Source organism: Cryptomeria japonica, chromosome 4, assembly GCF_030272615.1.
Source record: "Cryptomeria japonica chromosome 4, Sugi_1.0, whole genome shotgun sequence".
Lineage (NCBI taxonomy): Eukaryota > Viridiplantae > Streptophyta > Pinopsida > Cupressales > Cupressaceae > Cryptomeria > Cryptomeria japonica.
The window spans coordinates 319,581,359-319,603,527 of record NC_081408.1 but is presented as its reverse complement, the minus strand read 5'-3'; the positions used below and the strand labels follow the sequence as shown (position 1 = coordinate 319,603,527).

General features: G+C 38.2%; 1 protein-coding gene across 1 annotated transcript in view; it reads right to left on the bottom strand.

The window, feature by feature from the left end:
• LOC131041666 (pentatricopeptide repeat-containing protein At4g21880, mitochondrial) overlaps positions 1-22,169 on the bottom strand; it is a 243,876-nt gene that overhangs the window by 56,521 nt on the left and 165,186 nt on the right. Inside the window, exon 9 of the mRNA XM_057974816.2 lies at positions 20,583-20,702. Within this exon, the coding sequence (XP_057830799.2) occupies positions 20,583-20,702 (120 nt within the window). The remainder of the gene's footprint in view (positions 1-20,582; positions 20,703-22,169) is intronic.

Here is a 22,169-nt window from a genome sequence, read left to right as displayed (position 1 = left end):
ATTTGCAGAGACTAGGTCTGATGCATCCATCCAGAGGTCAGCTCGAGCTATGTATATGTTTCACAAATTTTGGAATCAAGCCAGGTATACCTTTTCGAACCATAATTCTTTTTCATCTCAACACTTTAGGTCAATTAACTATTCCTTTGTATTTCATGTCTATCTAAACCTACGTTTCGAATTCCGGATTCATATGAGATTATTTGATATGTTTTCTAAAGGCAAATCTAAATTCAGAGCTTTTCAATCGGATGTTAGTAAATCGTTTTGCAAGAGCATAACTGAAGAACATGGAGCTGCGTCAGAAGAGGGAAAGCCTTTATCCCACATTGTTTGTGGAATAGGCTCTTTTAACACTTAAATCCAAAGCGGCCCGTATGATAATTGTTGAAAGACAAATGGCTTTTGGCATGAAGAAGGCTGAACTCAGTGGACCCCACGCATGCGGACGCGCATCTCGAGGCAACCAGAGTTTTACGACAAACTAGCGAGGATGGACGCTAAGGATCGAGCAAGTCAGGTAGATCTGATGATCCGGCGAAAAGATCCAACAGTTGTCGCTACACCACAATGGGAAACCGCTCGATGAATATCCATCGTGACTTGGAGACAAGGCAGAGCTTCATTCCAACGATTAGTGAGGCCATGCCAAGGTGGCAGGGCAGGGACTCCGGAGCCAATCAGGATATGCCACGTGGCGGAGCGTAGAAGAACCCAGGTCTAAGTGGTGGGTAGGTGGATCCGCGAGCGAACCAAATAGTGACATGCGGCACGGATGGATAAAGAGAAGAGAGAGCCGCTCAGGCAAGGTTAAAGGTCGAGCAGATAAGGAAGATTGGACGGTCAACCAAGTCAATCTGAAGGTGGTCGCTATACCGCGATCGGAAGAAGTGCGATGTTTATTCGCCACGACATGGCGACCAAGTGGTGCGGCCAGCTAAGGAAGCAGTTCGGAGGAGATAACGTGCGAGCAGGTTGGAAAAGATCTAACAGTTGTCGCTGATCCGCTATGCAGAGATGCATAATGAATATCCATCGCGGTTCAACAACAAGGAAGAGTTAAAGTTGAGGTGGGTCCGGCGGTGATGAGATGATAAAACCGGGTATTGCCCAAGGTGATCCGCGATCGAACCAGAAGCAAACACGTGGCAGGGTGCAAAATAAAAAATCAGAATTAAATGTATAACTCATACTACAAGGGGAAAATAGGTTCTTATCGTATGGCCGGAACATTAACTCGTGAATTTCATAAAAGGGAAATATATTCTCTGCTTTACGTTATTATTTGAAAGTGCATTAAAGATAAATTTTATGTGTATTTATCTTGAATAAAGTTCCTTGAATATATATTTTAGGGTAAGGTATTATTTTATATGAACGGATGCTATGTTTGCAAAATATTTTTAAAGGGAAATACTTCGGTTTTAATGAATTATTTTAAACAAGTATTTTCAAACTAAAATCTAAAGTGGAATACGTTTTATTTTCAAATCAAGGAATTTGATTGGCTTATCTTGTGTCCAGAAAGTAATGAGAAGATAATGAATACTTGCTCAGGAATTTTATCAAGGCGGAGAATAAAGCACACATTATTGAAGCATCATTTAGTATTTGTAGGGTTTTAATTTGTAAATTATTTATTAAACCAAAGGGTGTGTCATTTGGAATGGAATTGTCTGTAACTCCCTTCTATGTATGAAAGGGTGTGTCCTTTCATATATGCCTTTTGATTTATGTACTTATAGGGAGTCATTCTTATATGTAAAAGGAGGAATCATGAGAAGAACATACTGCTGTAAGGATTGAATGTCATTTTGTATTAGGGAAGTCTATAGGAAGAAGAAGTATCATTTCGTGCAAGCAATCTGTAATGGAGTATCTGCAAGTGCAGCTTATGTATGCAATTATTTCTTGAAGATTAATATACAAGGTTCGCTGTTTCTTTTTCCAAATATTGTGTACACTTTTGTGTTGATGATTATCTTTGTCCTCTTGATAAATCTGTTTATAGATTTGCTATGATGTGAATCACATGCCGTTGCATTAAGTGAAAGATTGAGTTCATATTGTTTGTGTAACGCATACTGAACGTTCATAGTTGATGAGAAATTGTCTCTTGAGTTGATAAGATAATTTGTCCATAGAGTGTCATATATATCCCTGGCTAGAGGCACTGGTCTGTTATTGATCTTGTAAGGTTTTGATCTGTATGCATTCAAGGTCCTTGGTAGAGAAACGTTCTTCCCAAATCCTATATGAACTCATCTATGCAGATTTCATTTAAGTCCTGAAAGCAATCTCATTTTCAATATACAATCACAATCACTTCTTTTCAAAGCATTCAGTTAAAGTACATAATAAAGCATAGTTGCAAAACAATAATTTGCCAGTTGTGTAAACTTGCTAAAAGGTTTAAATCCACTATAAATAACCTCTTTTGTGCTTGAGAGGAAGAGGCACACCCACCTAGGTTCAATGGAGCCTAAAGTGCAGAGGGATCTAGTCCTTTACTATCCCTGTTCGTTGGCCAAGGCTGGTTGGACTACTTGAGGATTTGGCAAGTCTTTTGGTTTTCCAATCTGTGGTTTTGGGAACCAACAAGGCTAAAGAGATCCAAATGTTCATCACAAAACATAACGTCACATGGCATTTTCAGATCATTTTCACAATTGGAGTTTCTAAAGGTAATTGAAACACTTCAATTTTTAAAATTTACAATTCACTTTTGTAATCACTAACTTATTTTTTAAATTTGATCATGTCTTCTTTGTATTTTAATTTTTATTTTTTATTTTTTAATAGGTTGTTGAGACTCGATTTGCATCCAACACAATCGTCTTAAGGCGACTTTTGAAGGTGTGGGAGCTACTTGCTAGCATGGTAATTAGTCAAAGTTGGTCCCTATGGAGGCAATCCAATATTGAAAGGGCAACAAATGTAAAGCACATGATCCTAGATGACACTTGGTGGGAACGAGTGGAATATCTTTTGAGTTTGACTGAGCCCATCATGAGTATGATCCGTTATACTAACATGAACCACCCATGTTTGGGAGAGGTATACGATGGCATTGCCTCAATGATTAAGAAAATGAAAGTCATCTTCAATCCAAAAGAGCAAGATCCCAAAGAAACTTTCTTCAAACAGGTTCAATCAAAATGACCACCCCACTACATCTTCTTGTATTTGCATTGACTCGCAAATTTTATAGTGATGAAATACTTGCTAAGCCATCCAAGGTACCACCATATAGAGATTCAGAAGTTAGTGAAGGGTGTAGGACAGCACTTACTAGACTCTTCCCCGATTCTAAAATGGAGGATTTAATGCCAAGTGAGTTTGCTGATTTTGTAGCCTCCAATGGTCAAAGTATTTCTGCTCTTCCTGACAAGTCTAAGAAGGATGCTCATGCTTGATGGTACCTCAATGGCCATACATCACCACACCTTCAAACTCTTGCGATCAAGACCTCTTTGTTCTTATTGTTGCTCCCCTTCAGTGCTTTGAATTCTCTCATCATTCTATGCATGTCCTTTTGTAGAGTGTGAACTTTCTTGCTTGAGTCCTCATCACTGCTACTCTCAAAGGAACCATCATCACCCGATGATTTATCATTCTTCTTCTTCGAGGCCTTGCCTTCGCTCTCGACGTGCATGGCTCTATTGTATGCGTCCTCGTACAAGGTAGGAGGGACAATCTTCATCTTCTTTCTGAGGGAGGATCTCAGTCCTTCCACGAACCACCACTTTTTCAATCCATCAGCGGGTTGATTATCCATCTTTCCAAGCAATTCTTTAACTCGCCGGTTGTATGTTCGTACTGTCTTGTTCTTCCCCTGCTTTGTGCATAAGATTTCGGCGACGATTTCATTGTCGTCACGAAGGAGTCGAAACTCTGTCTCGAAGGCTTTCTGTAACTCGTCCCAAGTACCTACCTTCGTTTTGTTTGTATCGAAGTACCCGTCAATGGCTACCCCGCGTAGGGTAGCGGGGAATTGCACCACCCATTTAGCTTTCTCGCTCACTCCATTGGCCGACCAAATTGTCTCACATGTACGACAGTGTCGTAGAGGACCTTCCTTCCCGTCTCTAGTGAATTTAGGCAATTTTTGCCTGTTCATCATTATGCTCATTGGTTGTGGCCCAGTCTGCCCTCCAGAACTCAACCCTCCAGAAATTGGCCCTCTAGAAATTGGTTCGCCGGAACTTGGTAAGTTGGGTCCCACCAAGTTGCTTTGACTACCATGGTTTCATGATCTTGAACCGAACAGATTGCTTCTACTACCGTGCCCTTGTGTCCTCTCGACACCTTCATCCGCACCAGTATCTCCCACTTCTTTGTTCTCGGTCTCGGTCTCGATCTCCTTTTCTCTTGGTCTCGTCACCTCTAAATGGCGTGTACGGCTCTACCGTACTCCCGTCACCAATCTCCTCCAATGTGAGGGAAAGGTCCCCCAACCACCTCCTAGTGGTTTCTATCAATACAGAAACTTGGCCCTCGCCAGTGGAGCCATCATTACCATTCCTTCCACTTCCTTACTCGGAAATTTTCTTCAGCCGTCTCCTTCATTCGGCTTGTTGCTCCAACCTTAGTGCCCTCGTTGCTGCCTCGTGCCCGTCTTCCTCCTGTCCCTTCGTTACAAGATTTCTATCTTTGTTCAGTGTCACGGGCATCAATTCCTACGTTTCGTTGAGTGTAAGGTTCTTCGGCGGCCTTCGTCACGTTCCTCCGCCTCCAGTCGACTCCTCTCTTCGAATTGTTGTAAAATTTGTTGCCGACGATTCTCACGGTAGGTTTCCTCTCGGCGAGTTTGTAGGGCAAGAAATGCTTGTGCCAACAAGCTAGGCAAGTTATTCATCAACCGGTTCACCGTTGGAGTTACGCCAAGGGCCCTCCACACGGCACCCTAAGGGACGTCCTCCACCGTGGCTTCCCTTCGTACATAGGTTTCAATTGATGCTTGTAAGATGCAAGTGAAGTCCCTTGTTAGTGCCCTCTCTCCTTCGAACAACTCCTCCGGCTCTTCCTCAGGATTAGTACTTGTCCCCTCGCTCAATGGTTGTCCCATTATCGTCGTGTCATGTAGTATGCTCCCGTCATTCCCAAGTTTAACTTGCCAATGACGCCTGATGTTTTTTCCCCGAGGAGTGTGTGTGCATTTAGTGCATAACAGTACACAGAAATGTAACAGTACACAAAGATGCAAGTGAGAAGAGCTCGTATGTCTGTATTCATTGATTCCAAAATGCTAGTACATTCAAAGCAAGGTTTCCTTAAGCAATATCCACACACTGAAATAGAAACCCAAGTACATATATATGGGTGTCGATACAGGTTGCTCGGTGCCAACTGCCGGCAACCGTAAGATAACCACAAACCCTTAACAAACTTAACATTCTAATTACGATATCACAAAATTCCCCGACAACATATCAGCAACAGCGCAAAATGTTTACTCTTGTAGGGTAATATTATTTAACATACAGAATAAACAAAAATATCACTTACAAAACTTGGAACATATGACAATGCCAAGTACAATACAGTTCCAGAAAGATAGACCATTCATTTCAATATGCAATGTGTACAATAAGGAATCGGTTCTTGAAACAACAAAATTAGTACATAAATAGTATGCTGCAGTTGGTTAAGATTACCAACTGCAAGCAAATGCCAAACACAACTACTCGTCGGCAACAATTAAAAACCATTACATAACATACCCGACTAATACTTACACAATTAACATTTTGGTTAACAATATTTATTTATAAACAACTTGGCATAAATTGGCAACTACATGCATCCTCTATCGAAAAAAAATTTCAATTGACCAAGTATTATTTGATGATCCTCTTCCATAGAGTACACTACTTGTAGTCAATAATGGCTTTTGGAATCAAGATGAGGTTCACCTCATCATCTAATGGTGGCAACTTTGATGAAGGAACAACATTAAACCTGAGTGCCTCTTTTAGCCTAGACACATGAAACCCATTGTGCACTCTGCTACTCACTAGCAAGTCTAGCTCATAAGCAACTTCTCCAATACTTTTGGAGACTCTAAAAGCACCATCAGACCAAACTTAAGCTTCTCTAACCCACTCTTCTTGAGAGTGCACAATTTGTGTGTTTGAACCCTCAAGTAAACCATGTCACACACCTCAAAACTATGCATTATACAATGTTGATTAGTTGATGATTTTGTGCCTATTACAAGTTTTCCTTCAATAATATCATAATATCTTCAGTCTTGTGAAGCAAATAACTTGCCTTAGGTACTCTACTATCCCCAAAGAGAAAATCAACAAAATTAGGTGCTTCATACCCATACAATGCAATGCATGGTGACATTCAAATTGACATATGATAGGTAGAATTATAGCAATACTCTCCGAGGTGCAACCAGTTCACTCATGCTCTCTACTACCCTAAAATATAGTTCATAAGATACCCTTCAATCCATTTGTTCACTACCTCCATCTGCCCATCTATCTATGGATAGTAACAAGTATTGGGAGTGAGCTCAAGACCAGTTAATCTAAAAAGTTACTGCCAGAAGAGGCTCAAAAACTTTGTCCTTGTCGCGGACTATGCTCCTAGGCAACCCATGAAGTTTGAAAATCTCCCTAAAGAACAAATTAGCTACTTGCATTGTTGTGTATGTTGCAGACACAGCAAAGAAATGTGCAAAACCTATCCACTACAACAAATATGCAATTCTTACCCTGTACCTTAGGCATCCCAAATTTGAAATCAATGGAGATGCAATCCCATTTCTGATTGGGAATGGGAAAGGGCTGTAAACCAAAACAACAATACTAGGGGGGGGGGGGGAGGGTGAATCAATATTTTGATACTTTTAGTACAAATTAAAACAAACCCACTGAACTCAGCCAAAACACAAGGTTTATCTCGTGGAAAACCCTTTCAGGTAAAAAACCACAGCAACAATAGCTTTCATAAATTCATATGGGCACCAACCCAAGCACAACAGTGAGCTGCAACTCACATACAGAGCATCAACTCAAAACAAAGAGTCACCAACCTATAAGTAGAGCACCAGCTCAGTAAGAACAATTTCCGGATTTTTGAGAAAATTACAAAAGTAAGATCATTGTTTTATACTGAAGTGTATAAAACACTTAAGCCTCAAAACACCTTCAGCAAGTAAAAAACACACTGAACATTCATCTCAATTGAGAAACTTAGAAACATCTGGCAAACTAGAAACACCTTCACCTTAAATCCATAAGAGAAGACCAACATTGACATCAATGACAAAAACAGTTAACAAACTCTCCCTTTTTGACATTGATGGCAACCCAAAATCTTTGCAGCAAACTGAACCAAGAAACGAAAAGAACTCCCCCTGGTTGACTTATTTCCCTTTGACATCAATGAAGAAACGAAACGGTACACCTGATCCAGGGTATGAAGTGTATCGTGAAAAAAAAAACTCCCCCTAAGTCCAACCTATGAATCAGTGGTGAAGTAAAATCACTCCAAGCTTTTGCCTGAGAAATTCGAACATTTCTTTTCGAAGCGGCTTAGTAAATTCATCAACAACCTGTTCTTTTGAAGACACATATTCTAACTTAACAACCTACTTATCAACCTGCTCTCTCAAAAAATGATACCTAATTGGAATATGTTTAGTTTGAGGATGCAAAAATGGATTTTTTGAAATATTGCTAGCACTTGTATTATCGCAGAAAATAGAAATAGGATCAGCATACTCAACCATGAAGTCCTGCAAAGTGTGTTTCATCCCAATAACCTATGTACAACAAGATACAGCTACAATGTACTCTGCTTCAACTATAGACAGAGAAATAGAAGCCTCCTTTTTTCTTAGCCAGGAAACAAGACAACTACCAAGAAAGAAAGCACCACCACTTGTGCTCTTTCTGTCATCTGTGCGAAAAAATCACCACTCTCTTGGCCTCTTTCTCCTTAGCACTCCTAGCTAGGTAGTCATCAATGTCGTCAATAGGTTGTACCTCTATCATTTGTTTACTTTTCTCCATACTTCTCATCAACCAATCAGGAATAGCAGCCATCTTCGTACCATCATCGAGACATATTTCTCGATCAAGTCCTCTCAATGCCAAGATAACATCATCATCATCATCATCATCAGGATTATTCATGGTCCAATCATATACCTCATTTCCCAAACTAACTTCCAAAAGGACAGTAGGGGATCTCGATTGATCATCATTCTCATTAGGAGGTGCAGACGTTGTTGTGGCATGTAACTCCTGAGGATTCCATGGTAGTATCACTGTGTTGGAACACTGTCGAGTCTCCTTGTTCTACTCTATTACTTCAATCACTTTGATTGATCAGACACTGAGAGGTGGTGAAGGAATGATAGCTGGAGGAATGATAATCTTATATTTCTTCTTCACCTCCTCAATCTTCTTCCCTTTGGCCTTGACTTCTCCTGGCGTGTTCTTCCTTCTCTTGGGAGCTTGACTCTCTTCGTCTACATGAATCCTGACATCACTGATAGTCCTCTGATCATCCTCGGAAGTAGACTCTTTCGGCTTCATCCTTTCGTAAGTGAAGGGAACACCCATATCAACTAACTTATTCATCTGTATATCTACCCATGCACGGGAGAAACTCAAGACCTCTCTCATCAATATATTCAGGCCAATCCCTTCTGACTCTGACCAATTAGGCAAACGGATTGTCTTCTTCATTTCACTCTCATACTGTTGGTGCGTATGATCTTTGTTATCTAACACTTGATCAGGAATGAGGAAAAGTCCACACTTCCTCATAAAATCCACTAACATTTTGGACCACATTCTTCTCTTCACTGCTTGCTCGTCCATCAAGTTAGCCCAATAATCCTCTATGTCTACTTTGTGGATGAACTTCTCTCCCCTGATCCTTCTAACTTTCTTGTCTGGATCAAATCTTTCTCTTTTCTTGTATGTAGCAAATCGATAGAAAGCAAGCTCCTCACTCACAGTGCGAGCGGCTATGGCAGACTGGCAAACCTTTGACGTCTTCCCAACTGAAATAGGGAACGTCATGCCTGTCCTATGCTTCTCTCTTTGAATGACATCGAACTTTAGAAGTCGTCTCACCACTTCCAACAAGAGCATTCTGTCAATCGGATACCTAGGAAGTCTATAGGGTTCGGATTGAAACCCATGAATCCTAAGGTACGCGAAAGTGGGAAACTGAATATACCATGATCCATATTTTTCTATTAACTCTGTTGCCTCCATGGACAATCTTCTGTGGATTCTGCCTTGCAGCATCTATGTGATGTACATAGTGAATGCATCATTCACTCTCTTAGAGTCTTCAATTTTATACATGCTCAGCTGAGGGTAGCATTCATGACTCCTAAATTGTCCTTGCCCATTCCCGACTTCACCTTTGCATATCAATCCTCTCTATGAAACGAACCGTGCAAGCACGTATACTAGGTAAGGAGTCATGGCGAATGACTTGGATTGCTCAACATTCCTCAATTGAAAGTCCAGATTGTCACTTATAATCTTAGACCAATTTACTAATGTTCCTCTAAGACAATCCTGGATGAAGTAGAACATCCATCCATCGAATATTGCTCCCTGCAGCATCCCCATCACTTTGTTGAGTAGGAATATTAAATCGCTATACTCCTCCTTGAAGTCTACGCACATGAGTGTCTTGGGAGCCTTGGAATGATGACACCTAGGCTCAATCATCCACTCTTTGTTTATCAAATTCTTGCATACAACCATCTTCTTCGCGTATCTTTCTTCATATTCATCCTTGGTCTATCCTTCATGTCTGTTCCGCGTGGAATTCTGAACACCTCAGCAATAGCATCCTTAGCAAGGTAGGCAATGACAACGCCCTTAGGAGTCTTGATCATTCGCGTGAGCGGATCATAACACTGTGCACACTCCAACATAAGCTCACTGCACTGTATTGACTGTGGAAATCCAGCGGCATGAAAAATACCACTCTTCATAATGTTCGCATATGCTGGGGAAGGAACTTGATCTCCAACTCCGAACATCCGTTGTTGCATCTGGTCGAAGTCTACGAAATGCATGTCTGTATCTGTGATCTCCTTCCATCTGGATGAAATCTTGATCTCTGGATAGAATCCAGTCTCCAGCATCTTCAATAGTTCCTTCCTTTCCTTAAATCCGGACTTCGACATCATACCTGTACGAAGCTTGAAGTTAGACTCTAGAAAATAAATAATGCTCTTAATAAAATTCCTGACTTTCTAAAGATTTTAGCTAATTAGAGCATGAAGTCAGGAAAATAATTCATACTCTTTGTAGGTTTTGACAATTAGATTCAAACTATGACAATGCTAGGGCATGGAAACCCTCTATAAAATTCATTAATACCTCCTTATGCTTAGAAAATATGCAAGCTAAAATGCAAAGGAGTATACCGGATCAATGGTGACTAAGTAAAGGTGTGAAAGGTTGTGTTTTCACACAAAGTATGTCTAAGGACACCTTCCGCAATCAACAATGGAGGTCAAAATCTGAAGACAACCTGAAAATCAGACTTTTAAAACATGTTGTAATCTTCAAAAATGTGCATAACTTGATAAAAATCAGTTTTGATGATGGAAACAATCATATTCAGGAATGTAAGTGTGGCTGGTAAAAAATAAATTTCCGAGGACAAGTCTGAAAATTAATTACTTCAGACTTACCAGCACCTTCCAAAATAGTTAAAAATCCCTCAAAACGATGGAAAATAGCTAAGGAATCAGCTCCAAGCAAAATCGCCAAAGTGGTTAGGTGGCTGGAAATGAAAATTCCTTAAGACAGCTGCCTATAATGGAGTTTTCAGACCTGCAACAGCAATAAAATGGTCTGAAAATGCACTAAAAAACTCCACAAAACACCTCCAAATGCAAATCGCCTAAGTTAGAATTGGCTAGGCAATGAAAATTGAAGTCTGAAAATTAATGTGCAGCCAACAATGGAGGTCAAATCTGAAGCAAACCTCAGATCTAAAACAAATCAGCGAGTTGGGAATGATGGCAGCCACCAAGCATGAAGAAAATCACCCCAAACAATGGCACAAAGCACTCCCAAATAAAAATCGAAATTTTCCCAACTATGGTGCCATTCCAAAATTCTGAAAATGTCTTCGATGGCAACTCAGATCTGAACCAATGGAGGTTGGAACAGCAACCAAAAATGGAGGAAAATATCGCCAAATTTTCCAAACACAAAAATCGCCACCTTCACCAAAAATCGCCAAGTTTGGAAAAATCGCCAAACTTAGGAAAATCGAAAATCTGGAAATGGTCTTTAATGGCAGCAAGGGAATGAATAGCCAAGCTGGAAGAAATGGAGGAAGAAAGAATCCTCAACCCAACACTTCACTTCAGCACTTTGCCAAAATTCGCCAATGAGGGAGAAAAATCGCCTTTCATGGAGACACCTAGCAAATTTAATAATAAAATAATGTTGGAAACTCCTCTCTTGTACTTGTTTTTACCTCTCACTTTCACCACACAAGCAATGTGGGATAAAACACTTGTATATATACTTGTTTGATAAAAACTAACTTGCTTCTAGAAGGTTTAAAATATTAAATATTTATTGCAAGTTATTTAATTTTTGCTTTTAAAATTTTAAATAATCGTTAATCATCATTTAAAAACAATTAAAATGGGGCACACTTATTAAATATTTTGATTTAAGTCCAAATTGAGCCTCCAAGGGAAAATCTACTTAAGTTGGGATTAAAAAATCCTTTTAAAAATCATTAAAATGTCAAAAATTTCCCCACAAGGGAAAGTCGATCCTAGCTTGGATTAAAATCCATGCCCAAATTTCATCAAAATGCACATAACACACTCTAGGGGAAAATCGATGGCAATCTGGACACAAAATCCACACTCCAAATTCACTTTACTTGCAAAAAGTACTCCTTGGTGGAAAATCGACCTCAGTCGGGATGAAAATCCGGACTCAAAACTCATTAAAATACTCTCAGTGGAAAATCGACTTAAGTCTGGACTGAGAGTCTGCACAAAAATCCACACTAACTTGTCATAAAACATCCTAGTGGAAAATCGACCCAGGCATGGAATCATCCTCAACTTGTCTGCACTATAGTCTGCACTCCAGTCCGCACTCCTGGTGGAAAATCGATGGCAGTCTGGAAAAATCCAGGGGAAAATCGACCCAGGTATGGATAAACAGTGGTGGAAAATCATAGCCACTATGGATTTTAGGGGAAACCCATGTGTAGTGTGGATTTTAAGTGGGGGAAAAGGGTGGGTAGTCTGGAATATGAGGGGAAAAGCACCTCTAGCATGGAATTTGACCTTCTAACCCTTGGAATATGGATTTCCCTTAGGAATTTGACATTTTCACCACTCAAAATCACATAGAAACTTCAAAATTAGACTGGACTTAGGCAAATTTTCCAAAAAATTGAGCGAAACGCTACGAAATTATTGGGATAAAGTGCGAAATCAATTTAAATAATACCTTAGGAGCGAGAAAACAACTCCAAAAGGTCTGGGAATACCTTGGCACTTTAAAATCACTAATGCGCGTGTTTAAAAACACGTTAATGCTCAAAAGGGTCAACACTTAGACAAAATTTAGGATCATTAAAATATCAATGTTTGCAACTTGATCCTATAACTTCAAAAACCCTAGACGACACTAGGCATGATCAAAAATTCGAGACTCGGGCACGGGAAACGTAAAATTACCCACTAAGCAGCCAAAACTCTAACCTAACAATGCAGAAAGCAAGAAAAAAGGGGGTCCCCGTTAGCAATGGGGCGATGTGTGAAAAGGTCACAACACTACTAAACCACCCCAATCTACATCAGTAGAGGCGGTTAGTATAAAATCTAAACATTTAGGATACCATAAACCAAAATTCATTGTACCCTTAAGATATTTAAAGATTCTCTTTACTGCTTGCACATGAGTGTCTTTAGGTGTAGCCTAGAACCTTGCAACATATCCAACTGCCTGCATAATGTCAGGTCTTTAGGTGTACTAACAGGATGGCAATCTTCCATTTTGAACGTTTTCAGCATCTCTCTTATATTGGGAAATAAAGATACCTCTTTCAGTTTGATGTATTTGCAATCCCAAAAAGAAAGACAACTCTCCTAGCATAGACATTTTGAACTCTTTCTTCATATTAGCTACAAATTCTTTGCACATACCTACACAATCACTCAAAAAGATTAGATCATCTATGTAAACCACTACAATCAGCATATGTTTACCTCCTTCTTTCACATAAGAATTGCTATCTACCACTCCTTTTCTAAAACCTTGTTGTTGCAAGTACTTATCCAACCTATCATACCGTGCACAGGGAGCTTGTTTAACGTCATACAATGCCTTTTTCAGCTCTAGTTCCTTCTAGTAGCTCTAGTTCTATTTTCAGGTAACATTTGATCAACAGGATGATATTTTTGCACAAACTCAAAAGGAGTCTTAAAAGTAGCCTTACCATGATCATTTTTTGATTCATTTTCAGAATGTATATCTACTGTCCCAAACTACAAACTAGAAGAATGAGATGTGCTGGTTACCTCTGATTGAACATTTTTAGAGTTGTTTCGAACATTATTACTTGATGTTCCAGCTTGTATGTTAAAAGAAGGTTGGGCAGCACCTTTTGCTTCCTCCTTTTGAGCATTATTTCCACCATTTCCATCCTCATTACAAGTGTTAGTAATCTCATGGATTTTAACATTAACACTTTCTACAATTTTATGCAATCTTTTATTAAAGCATTTGTAGGCTTTACTTTTAGAAGAGTGGCCCAAAAAGATGTCTTCATCAGATCTAGGATCAAATTTACCTAGATTGTCATCATCTCTTTTTATAAAACGACGGCTACCAAAAATTCTGAAATACTTAATTGTAGATGGCTTACCTTTCCATAGCTCACAAGGAGTCTTGTTATGCTTTGCTCTCAACAAACCTCTGTTCTGAATATAAACTGTTGTATGAACAACCTCTTTCCAAAAAACATCACTAATTTTGGCCTCATTCATCATTCTTTGAGCCATTTCTTTAAATGTTCTATTTTTCCTCTCAACAACACTATTTTGTTGAGGTGTTCTAGGTGCTAAAACCTATCTCTTAATTCCATTTTTCTCACAAAAACTAACAAACTCGTTAGAAGTAAATTCACCACCATTATCAGAACATAAACACTTGATTTTTCAAATTTTTTTCAGTTTCAACTAAAGCTTCAAATGCTTTAAATTTCTCAAGAGCTTCAGGTTTCTCTTCCAAAAAAGTCACCCAAGTCATGCGTGAAAAATCATCTATCAAAAGCATAAAATATTTTTCACCTTGTAAACTTGCTATCCTAGTAGGTCCACATAAGTCAATATGAACTAACTCAAGTGGTTTAGTGTTGGATAAGATTTTAGATTTAAAACTTGTTCTAGTTTGCTTACACATCTAACAAACCTTGCAAACAATATCTGCTGGTTTTCCAAGCCTTGGCATGTCACTAACGACATCTTTCTTGCTGATTTGAATCAGATTATCAAATTTCATATGCCCAAGTCTTCTATACCACAGTCAAGTTTCATTAAGCTGACTTAAACAACATTTCTAACCATTAGTGTCATCAAGAATGTAAAGATTATTTGCTGCTATAATAGCATTAGCAATAAGCTTTCCACTTTTACTTAAGACACAACAATTTGAATTAAAAAATATCATATCCTTGATCACATAACTGACAGACACTCAGCAGGTTGTGTTTTAAACCTTTTAACATACATAACATTTTCAACTTTAATTTCTCCATCATTTAAGACGAGTACCTATACTAGCAACTCTTGTTGAAGAGTTACCTCCAAATCTGACTTTACCTCCATTCATTCTTCTAAGAGTCAAAAATTTGCTCTTGTCGCCAGTCATATGCTTGGAACAACCACTATCAACGTACCAGATGTCTTTCTCATTTTGTGCTAGACAAGCAATTTGCACAACTAAAGACATTTCTAAACTTGGCTTCTCCTTTTAATTCAATTTTACTTTTGGCCAAAAACAAAGTTACTTTTATGTCTCCATCTACAAACTATTTCTAAATAGTTAATAGAAGTTCTCTTCTAAATTTCCACTTCACAACAACTTAAATATTTAATTATTTTCCATACAATCACCAATGCTACGGAAAATAATAAAATATCCCAGATATGTGAATTCTGACCACCACCAATATCTTTAATGCATACAATATCCATTTGTATGAAAATTAGCACTCTCCCAAGTCAACAAACTTCTCCAAGAAGAGTGAAGCGCTACCATTATCTTGGCAGTATGAACTCTCTGCCATTGTCAAAACACTTACCCAATAATGTTGGTACTATCCAAGAAAATTGGAGTTTTCCAACGATGTTGGAATGGACCAAAAAAAGACATTACAGCATTCAACAGCTTCCACATCTACCTATGTCAATTTTCCTAAATTATGATTTCAGCAGCCACTTAACATACCTCATATGACTTTTCACAAGTTGGAAGCAACAAAGAAATCATAAGCATAGTTGAACTACTCGCGACTCGGCTCGACTCGCCAAGCCCTTGGGAAAAAAACTCGACGAAAACTCGAGAAAAACTCAGAAAAACTCGACAAAAAACTCGGCAACTTAAAAACACGCTTAAACTTAGAAAAAAATGCATTTTTTTTGCAAAATTTAATGAGAAGATGCATCCAATGAATCAATAAATGATAACACAAAAGAAACAAGCTGATTCTAGATATATTTAAATGCAAAGTGTGTACAAAATCGCATCCTCATGAGGAATGCTGATGGCTGGAAGCCTGGAAACAAAATAGTAAATTACTAAATAGTTTTTGTAAAAACAAAAGTAAATACATCATTACAAATTACAATTACAACTTCCTCTTCCCAGCTCTAGCAAAAACATGGGGAGAGGTAGAACTAGAGGGTCTAGACTGTCTAGTCGTATAAGTCTGCTGTGGGACTGGGCATGAATGTGCCTCCTCACTCGGTATGGTTGATTGAGACTCATCCTCCATCCTGGGTGAAGCTACGTCTCCACCTGCCTCTAGCACTGGCAATGAATCCTCATCCTCATCCTCATCCTCCTCAATGTCATCCAGCCTGAAACGAAATCCACCCCCCTCCTCCATAGCCTGCCTCTCCAAATCAGTGATGTCAGTGTTGGAAAACAATGGAGGCTGCTCTTGTGATGTCCAATCACTGTAAGGATCTATATCATCCAAGTCAATTGGACCACCTTCTATTTCCTCTACCTTCTTTACGCGCAATCGAAGATTATATTGCACGTAGACAAGGTCATTGAGCCATTTCTGCGTTAACTTGCTCCTCTTCTTTCTGTGGATTGCTTCAAACAAGCTCCAATTGCGCTCACAATTGGATAAACTGCAAGGTTGACATAAGACTATGAGGTCAAACTTTTTGAGATGGGTGTTTCCACCCCAATTTTGCCACCAAGCATGTTCAAAATAAATAAAATGGAAAAGTTAGAAAGCAAAGAGAAAAGAGAAAACATAATTTATCAATCATTTTAGTCTTTAGATCCCAAAATCCAAATGGCAAATGTTATACCTAGGGTTTGAGTGGTTCTTCCTCTCCTAGCCAGCTCTGAAGAGAATAGCTTACCCCTTCCTCCCTCATAATTTTGGAGCTCACTCACAATGAGGTCTCTCTCCTCAACATCAAGTACCATCCTCTCAATGCATGTATTGAGGCCCTCCATGACTTCTCCATTCGAATCTGAGTAAAAACCCCCGAACCTAAAACGAGGGTTGAGGAAGTACCCTACTGCATGAATGGGTTGGTGGAGCTGATTGTTCCACCTCTTATCAACAATTTCCCAAATGGGATCAAATTTGAGCCTATCCCCCTTGTAGTAATTTTTGATAGACTCCTTGGCCCTATCCATGGCCTCATAAAGATATCCCATTGGGGTTTTATCCCCATCCACCAAGCGAAGAACTCGAACCAAGGGCTCTCACACCTACAAATGAAAAATACAAATTACAAAAAGATCAAAATTTAAATAATAAAGTTACAAATTAGTAATGAGAGACTGAATCAAGAATAACTAAAATTTAAAAGTTAAAGTTTTGAAGTAAGTTAGTAACAACCTTCACAATCTCTGCAGCCCTTTGTGCAAATTGGTTGTCGAAGACTATGCATGCGACAGCCTCTCCTTCAGACTTCTTTGAATAAGATGAGTTAAGCCATTCTCCACTCACAAACATTTGTTTCAAAGAAGTCAATGCAGCAAGAATGCTTTGCAACGTCAAGAAAATCGTTGCAAACCTTGTGACACTAGCTCTCACCAAATCTTTCCCTTGCGTGTGTTGTCTCATCAAATTTAGGACCCAAAGGTGATTGTAAATATATTTGGTGATCCTCCTTGCATCTTCCACAACTGGAGTCACCCACTCAAGTTTTCCTATGTCCTCCAAAAGAAGGTCAAGGACATGTGCTGCACAAGGTGTCCAAAAAAGAGTGGGGTGCCTCTCTTGGAGGATTCTTCCTACAAAAGAAGAATTTATTCTTAAGAAATATGCAACCAAGTAAAACAAAGCCCACAACAAATGAGAATATTGCTAATGCCTAAAGGTGATAATTCAAAAGGATTCTACCTGCAGACACATATGCTACTGCATTATCTGTGATGATTTGCACCACATTCTCTACCCCCACCTCCATGATGACATGCTCCAACATTCCAGCCGATGTTTCTACATTTTTCACCTTGTCGGAGGCATCAACAGATTTCAAGAACACTACATTGTCCTTGCAAGCGACCAAAAAATTGATGATGGTGTGGTTCTTGGCATCTGTCCACCCATCAAAAAGAATGGTGCAGCCATAATTTGCCCATTCAATTTTTTGATCCTCCACCACTTCTCTTGCCCTAGCAACTGCATTTGTGAGCAACCTGTAAGTGCAAATTGAAATTAGGTATTAGTACACAATTTTGATTTAATAAACAAGAAATCTAAAAAATAATTAAAAATGAAATCAAGTGGACTATGTAGTAATTTACTAACCTCCCACTCAAATCCTTGCGAGAAGGGGCCTTGTACCCCTTTCCTGAAACTGTCATTGCGGTCACCAAATTCAGCCAATAAGCATTCTCCGCCACATTGAATGCAATGTTCCTGAAGTACCAAAAATCAGCAACTGCAATGTCAGTTTTCTCATGTACCTCCTTATTCCATCCACTGGCCTCTAACGATGGTTGTGCTCCAGGTGTGTTCCTGGGCACAAAATAATCACCTATCGACCCTGATCGTTATGATGGAAGTGGAACAATGCCAGATACTCTACTAGAGGAAGCAGAAGCAATGGCCGAGGTGATGGTGGGTTTGCGGATACGTGGGCCACGTCGAGAGCCCACTATGCCCTCAAGTGCTTCTTCTTCCTCTTCAAGGTCAATAGAAACACCTTGAGATTCAGCTATGGCTAATCTCATGGCTAGCTTTTCCCTCTCCCTTTGCAATTTCTTCTCTTCCCCAGCTGCAAGTAGGGCATTCATTTGTCTTTTTATTTCTTCACTGGTCCCAGGGCATGCTCTAGCATCATGCCTATCTATTCCTGCAAGGTGATATTTGAGGCGGTTGATGCCTCCATGAAGTATTCTCTCACAGTTTATGCATATAATTGACCCAGAATCGGGTCCCTCATAGGCATACCTCCATGCCCCATCTCTAGCATCTCTAGGAAGGGTGCCTATATATCCAGATGGGTATGGATCTAGTGGCCATTGCTCCCTTGCCATGATTAATGCTTACTTAACCTACACATACAAAGTGAAAAAAAAAATTAACATTTTAGTTAAACAATTTAGCACTAAGCAAACTATCTACATTAGTTTAAATAAATTTAGACATCATTTGAAGTTTTTTTTTTTTTAAAGTAGGGTTTGAAATTTTTTTTGAAAACTAGATTCTTCAAAAAAATTGTGAAAATTCAACAAAACTTGTGTTAAATCTTGTGCAAATAATTTAGAAATGATTTAGACTACCTAGGAATCATTTGTAATCAATCTAAATGCAACAAAAAATAAACAAATTGTTTTAAAAAAGCATAGAAAAAAAATAAAAAACTTACCTGGAATCTGATTTTCCCTTCAAATCCACTTGGAATCACTTAATAATCACTCCAAATCACCTTGCAAGCCCTTCCAAATGAGTTTCCCCCTTCTCAGCCCAAAACCATATTGAAAAACAAAAAATGAATGCATTTTATGTCGTTTTCGGTTGACAAGGGAACGCGGGCGAGTTTTTGGCAAAAACTCTCAAAAAACTTGGCGAGTTTTTGCCAAAAACTCAGCGAGTTTTCCTAGTGAGTAGAAGTCATTACTACTCGCCAGGTCCAAAAACTCGGCGAGTTTTGGTCACTCGCCGAGTTTTCGGCGAGTGTGTCATCTATGGTCCAAAGTATCAAAACAACCATTAGAAGCTCCATTAAGTCTTTATTCCAAACCGATCTCTATCTGCTACATCATACTCAGTCTTCTAATCAAATCTACATCTCTTGAAGGTGAGTTCTTGGTCTTATTTCAGGTGTCTCAAGTGTGTCTTAGTCCAAATTCATGTAAATCAACCTGAGATTGACCCATTTTGGATCAACATCTTCAGGATGCCAACTTGGGTTGAGGCTTGTCAATCAGTTCATTCCAAAGGGCTTTTTCCATTTACCTATAAATAGAGGCACCCCTAAGCACTTGCTGGGAAAGGATATCTCACAGCCCATTTTAGTAATTCTGCTAATCTTATTCAACAAAGGATAAAACACTAAAAACAATTTTTGGAACTTCAATTGTTAGGTGTTTATTTGTTGAGTTTGAATCTTTTAACAATGCCTAAAGAATTTTTTTTAATTATCTTGCCTCTCTAATATTTGCTTCCCCCAGAAGGATTATATCAAAACATTGCTCAAGTGATACTGTTTAAACTACAAAAGTGACTGAAAGTGCTTCAACTAATACCTCCTGCTTTACTTATCAATCTTCCCAACAATTTGGTGGCCATTTATCTCCTTGGAATATACTAGTAAGCTATGAATAGCCAATAACCTAATCTTTATTTGGGAACAATATATAAACAAAGCGAAAAACAGTACTTAAGGTTACACGAGATACAACCATCAGATTTCAGGCAAAATTGCAATGGAAGCAGGGCTGACCAATACAATACACAGTCTGCAGTCTACGATTCACTCTATGAGACAAGGATAATGGATTGCCAATGTAACCAGACTTTGGATTTCAAGCCCTTGTTCTGTAAGTTAGAAGCTAAAATCCATGTACTCACTTATTAGATGGTATTAAAATTATAATTATCTTTCAGAGGAAGTGAAAGTTCAATTGATTAGAGAGACAATAGTTTTGAAAAACAAAATCAGTCAACATAATTATATTATAAAAGAAATGTCAACATATCTCCTATAATAGTGACAATGTAGTTCAGAATAAGATGGATGGAGGAGTGTGTATCAAAAATAATTACTCTCCTACACAAATCTGTAATATACATGCACATAATGTCCTCAAAACAAGCAATATGAAGGATACCTTTTCACTTGTCTTTAAACTTTTAGAGTGATATATTAAGCATGAATATGTCTCTGCATCTGGTTTCAAATCTGCATCCTCCATTTCTTTGAGAATAGCCATTGCCTGAGAGTCATTATTCTGCAAAAATATCTTTCTATTGTCAGTTTATGTAACCCTCCAAGCCTTCAAAGAAAACGATCAAAAATAAATAATCTGTATTAAAAGGGTAACATGCCCTATTTTAAAAACAAATCTTTCAGGGCCAATGGAAAAACTAAAGCCAGCTCTGTTCATAAGCATCAATTAAAAGTGCAGAAACAAAGCGAATATCTACATATACATTAACCTTCTTAATTATTGTACGAAAAGATAGGAATACCAGAAACTTAATATTTGACAGATGAAAATGTTTTTCTTTTTACACAACATATATCTCGTTAGGGGACACTTCAATTCAAGCTATTTTGAAAGGCAGCTATCTATGGAAGGGAATCTCATAGATATGCGTTTGACACGATTTGACTGAAAAAATATACAAACAAGGAATCCATATGGCAAGTTTTCAGCCAAATCCATGGATTAAGAGTGACTAATAAACACATCTGTTTGCATCCTTTAGTTTTATCATCTTATTTTAAATTGAGCATATTTTGTATTCCTAGATTATACATGTCAAAGTCTGGGGATTCCATTTTCACTGCTAGCCCCAAAAAGAAAAATATATATTCTATGCTTAGATTAAAATCTCAAAAAAGATTGCCCGACTTGTGAATACTCACAAGACAAAACTACTCTAGATTTATTAATCAAAAAAACTTGGGGCAAATTTCTGTAGAAAATTCGCAATTTAATCACCAACAGAGCAAAAAACAACTCATGCAATTTTTTGCAGAATGTTATTATCAACTCAGCTCATACTGTTGAGCACATACTCTTATCAACCCTAAGGATCAAAAAGTGACTAGAAATGAAGCTACTTGGATCAATCCATTGTTAACCAACTTGCTGGTCAAGTTACCTCTTGCCTTTGTTATTTAATTATTTATTTTTCTTCAATCTTTAAAGTAACAATATAGATGTGACCAAGAATAGTTTCCGTAACTATATGCAATGAATTTGAAAATGTTGTCCTAAGCTCGAGCATACCATTATGCAATTCCATTGGCAAGAATAATCATTTTATGTCTCAAATTTCAAAAAAAAAAACCAGAGTATACACACACACACACACATACATACATATACATATACATATATATACATATATACACACATATATATATATACATATACATATATACACATATATACACACATACATATATGAATGTATGTATACATATACATATATACACATATACATATACATATACATATATACACATATATACACATACATACATATACATATACATATATATGTATATATGTATACATATACATATACATATATATGTATATATGTATACATTTGTATATCTATATGTATATATGTATGTATGTATGTATGTATATATATGTGTGTGTGTAAGTATGTATGTATATATGTATGTATGTATGCGTATATATATGTATATGTGTTTAGTCCTTAATGTAAGGTTGGTA